The sequence below is a fragment of the Populus euphratica genome, unplaced genomic scaffold (genome assembly GCF_000495115.2).
Source record: "Populus euphratica unplaced genomic scaffold, PopEup_1.0 scaffold2679.1, whole genome shotgun sequence".
Lineage (NCBI taxonomy): Eukaryota > Viridiplantae > Streptophyta > Magnoliopsida > Malpighiales > Salicaceae > Populus > Populus euphratica.
In genome coordinates, this window is record NW_011502502.1 from 7240 (window position 1) to 11897 (window position 4658).

Genomic DNA, 4658 nt, shown 5'->3' on the forward strand with positions numbered 1-4658 from the left:
AGGGAAAGAAAAAGAATAGTGCTTAAAAAAGTAATTATGTCATTATGTTTTTCTAATTAGAGAAAAATTGCCATGACTCGTGTTTCTCACTAAATTTAATGGAAAACAAACACACAATAGTAACCTAAAATAAAAATGACTTGAGAATGAGTATATTGTTCCCATTTCATAGAACTAATATATTCTGCAAAGTTATTGGCTAAAGCCTTGGACACAAGTATGATGGAATAGGGGAAAAAAAAAAGCAGCTAATTCAGAGACAACATTCTAGCCAGAAGAAGTGCTTTGATGAGAAGCATGGTTAGGATAGGGAGATTGATGCAAGAGTTAGAACTGCAGTAGCTTTCATATGATTAGGATTTTTCTTTTAATAATTTATGGTAGTAGCTTTATTTTTTTACTTGAGGTTTACTAGAAATCAAAGGGCCTGCTACTAGAGTATAGTTAAAAACAAATTTGATATTTTGATAATTTTATAAATAATTTGTTCTCTTTTTCTGGCTTTTCAATCCAAACAAGACTTAAAAACAACTTTGATATTTTGATGATTTTATAAACAATTTGTTCTCTTTTTCTGGCTGTTCAATCCAGACAATCAGACTTTGGCTAATTTGCGTTCTTTTGCCTTATTCTTCCTACACCAGAGATTCTCTTTATTACTCCTTTTCTTCCCAAGAACTCTATTAACTAGAGAAAAATTAAAAGTTCTGGAACTTTTGAATTTCACATCCATTTATGCTTCACTGATTTTCAGATATAAATTGGTTTTTGAGTTTTGAGAACACGTGGAAAACTAGTGTCAGTAAAGCATTTTCCTCCTATGTGCCTTCATGTTATTGAAATTCATAGATGTAGAGAATTGTTAAAATCAATTTCTAAAATTCAGAGGTTGAGTGTCACTCCAGAAAGCCAATATACAGCAGAAACTCTTCTCAATATAATGAGAAAAGGAGAGAAAGGCTTCATTCGCATAAAGTTGAACATGCAAAAAGCAGAGAATTATTGCTGTCAGATTCAGATTATTAGCAAAAGCATGCCATTTCCAATCGATGTGGAACAATTACCATAGAGCAGTACACAACTATGTCGAAGCTTCCAAGCCTTTTCAAATTCTTTCTAAGAATCAGTGAAGGCAGCAGGAAAATTTCATATCTGATAAGTTTTCTATCATCATATATCAAGGACATGCAAAATCATGAATTTGAAGATCACAAAATGAAAGCACTGAGATTGACAAGTCAAAATGGTCCCTAAGAAAAGCTATATCAATCACCTATGACTGTCAAAAATGAGTGCAGCTACCTTGGGGACTGGAGGTGGTTTCTTAGAACAAGAATTAGTCAGATCTTTGCAGAGATGTTTCACCAATAAATCAATCTGAGGCTTGGTAGTATATATATATTCAGCAACATCAGTGTCAACGTAGTCCATGACCTGGAAAGCCCTCAAACAAATAAGCAATTATTTGACATTTAGCAATTGAGGATGGTCCCAACATATAACCAGTAGTAATTTAAGGAAAACCATCAGCAGACAAATTTCTAAACTTCCACAATCCAGGGAACAGACAGTCACCAACTAAACTGATTTCCATAAAAACTATCAATATAATGTCAGTTCCAAACTCACCTGTTGGCAAGTTTGCTCGATTGTCTTGCATTCTGAATTGCATTGACCTTCAGTATCTTGTTCTATCAGCTACAGATTTAAGAAAAAAAAGAGAAGAAATATAATATTCTTAGGAATTAGCATGCCAATCTCGACCAATTGTCCGCACTTGCAGTACCCACAAGTCCTACTCCATTGATTAATTATCACTATAGTTCTAGTTTATGACCTGTGAAGCCATACACACACACACTCACACCCGATTTAGAGCATATGAAGATGAAAATAGGAAATATATATATATATATATATATATATATATATATATATATCATACCTCTAGCTTATCACCCTGCTCCATTATATCCAATTTCATTATCCAATCAGCTTCTTCCTTCTTCAAATTGCATACGTTCTCCGCAATCTCAATCACTTGATACTCGCTGATCTATCAAAGTACCCAAAAGATAAATGAAAGGAAAAAAGCAAGACAATTATTTTACAATCAAATCCAACAAAACCCATAAAAAAAAAAAAAATCAAAGCAAACCTAGATTGCAGAATTAGTTAGGCTTAGCACCTTCTGGGGAGAGATCTGATCCTGCTTCTTTTGAGCTTGCCGGTACAACTATGAGGCAACCTTTTCACAAACTTGGCATTTGATGTACGGTATATCATCTTTTCTCACAACAATGAGAGGTTTGTCTGTTTTAGCACTCTCTGAGACTGGTATCCATGTTGATACCACCGACAGTGTCACCAAGACAACCACTGTCTGCTTGATCAATGCCATATCGCCCCTCTCTCCTCTCTATCTCTAAATTGAAATAACAAGAATTTCCGTGGGAGAACCTCTCCTCAAAGGCAGATTTTCTACTGATGCGTGGAATCTCAACTTTAAATGTTTGGAATCATGCGTGGGGGTTTCCCTGAGCCTCTATGGAAGTTTCGAGAGGTTTTCTTTTTATGTTATTTATTTAAAAATATAATAAAATAATATTTTTTATATTTCTAATATTAGCGTATTAAAATAATAAAAAATACTAAAAATTATTAATTAAAAATATTTTTTCATAAATTCAAGTGTTTTAAATTTTAATAAATATTGATGTATTTTCAAATTTCTAATGGGAAAACATTGATAATAATAGCACTTGATAATCATCTCTTATTTTTCTTTTAATTTTATTATTTGAATTTTATTTTCAAAAAAAATTAGTTATTAGCTGAATTTATATTACATTTTAGACTAAGTTTTCAATTTATTCTTATAAATTTAATTGCAATTTAAATTTAGAATAGATTTATTGAATAATTTTATTGTACTTAAAAAATAGTTAATAGCATTTTATCAGTTACTTCACTTTATTTATTTTAAGTAAATAAATAAATATAAATAAAAAAGAGAAAACATAAGTAAAGATATATTAATCACTTTTAATGGATCTTATATTTGATTTTCTTTATTATATATGTATTAGTTTTTTTAAAAATCAAATGAGTTAGTGGAGTAACTAATATAATATTATTAATTATTCTATTTATATCATAAATTTTTTTGAATATGATATGCTAGACTATACATGATACAAATAGAAATGGATTTGAAAATTATTTTGATTCTTCAAAATTATTTAAAATTTTATTTTGGTTTATATATTTTATTTTTGTGCATTTTAGTTATTGAAAAGAATTTGCTCCTCTAATTTCATATATGTGCAGTTTAGTCCCTACATAAGAAAAAATGCAATTAATCCCTACTTGTAAATATTCTTTTTAATGAAATAGTTGAAATTTTAGTTTACCAAATTAAAATTAAATGAGTGACAAACAAATAATTGGTAATATGAAAAATTAAAAAATTATAATTTCTACCCATTAAATGAGTGATAAACAAATAATTGGTAATATGAAAAATTAAAAAATAATAATTTCTACCCATGGCTTTAATGATCAAAAATAATTTTCTAGATCAATTATGATATATGTTTTTCATTTTTCACTTTCTATGTGAAGAAATTATAATTAATACTTAATTTCAAAAAAAAAAAAACTTGAATAAGAAAGAAAGCTCTAGAGAAAAGTGTTAACGGAAGAAAGATAAATTAGCATAAAAAGTTGTAAATTGCATAAATAAATTATGAATATGAGACTTATCATCCTTCTTAATAATTTGATTGTCTATTTATATCTTATAACATTTGAATTTTCCTTAAATATCTAATTTGAATTCTATACAAATTGTTTTTATCACATAGAAAGTGTACATATTGAATCCTAATAGATTCTAAATTTATTTTTGTTAATAACAACATAAATCCTAATTATTCTATAATTTTGATAAGCTTAATCTATTAAAGATTTTTATTTTAAGTATGATTGAATTTTATTATTATTCGCACAATTTAAACTCTCGTGGTTAATCGCTTCTTTTTAATCATTATAATTCTTGATTGATTAATCGATTACTTCATATCTCCTCTAATCGATTAGGATTTTTTAAGCTGAACCAATTTCATTTCATAATTGATTTCAACTTTTCTTTTCTTTTTTAGTTTAATGCCTATATTAAATGACATCCAATCAAATTATTTTAGACAAGTGTGATCCAGCTATTTCGGACATGATATTTAGGTTTTCACTTATTACTTTATAATTTTAGTTTTAACTCTTTTATTCTTCATCTTCTACTCGAAAAACCCTAATTCTTCTTTTAAAAACTTAGAAAAAATTTTAAATAAGAAAAGAATCAAGATCCCTAAACATCACCCAACTTCTAAAAAACACTAAAATGACAACCCTGAACCTTGCTCCATCAAAATCTATACTTATTACCGGCTTTTATAATTATGCAAATTGCTTATTTCATGTTAAATGATTCATTACCAATGCTGCATGAAGAAACACAAATAGAGTGTGTAGATCCATTTTACTAAAAGACACCATAAGAAGAAAAATATCACTATTTTGCTTTAGATGTTGAGAGAAAAGGTCTCTTTTTGCAAAACGATCATATAAACTTTAATACATGAAAGAAATCAGTTTTAACA

The 4658-nt window shown here is 28.2% G+C and overlaps 1 protein-coding gene across 1 annotated transcript in view; it reads right to left on the reverse strand.

Annotated features, from left to right (window-relative positions):
* LOC105119230 (nucleophosmin) overlaps positions 1-2551 on the reverse strand; it is a 3631-nt gene extending 1080 nt beyond the window's left edge. The window contains 4 exon segments of the mRNA XM_011017356.1: positions 1303-1434; positions 1630-1698; positions 1946-2056; positions 2189-2551. Of these exon segments, the coding sequence (XP_011015658.1) occupies positions 1303-1434; positions 1630-1698; positions 1946-2056; positions 2189-2401 (525 nt within the window). The 5' untranslated portion in view covers positions 2402-2551.
* Positions 2552-4658: the final 2107 nt, after the last annotated feature.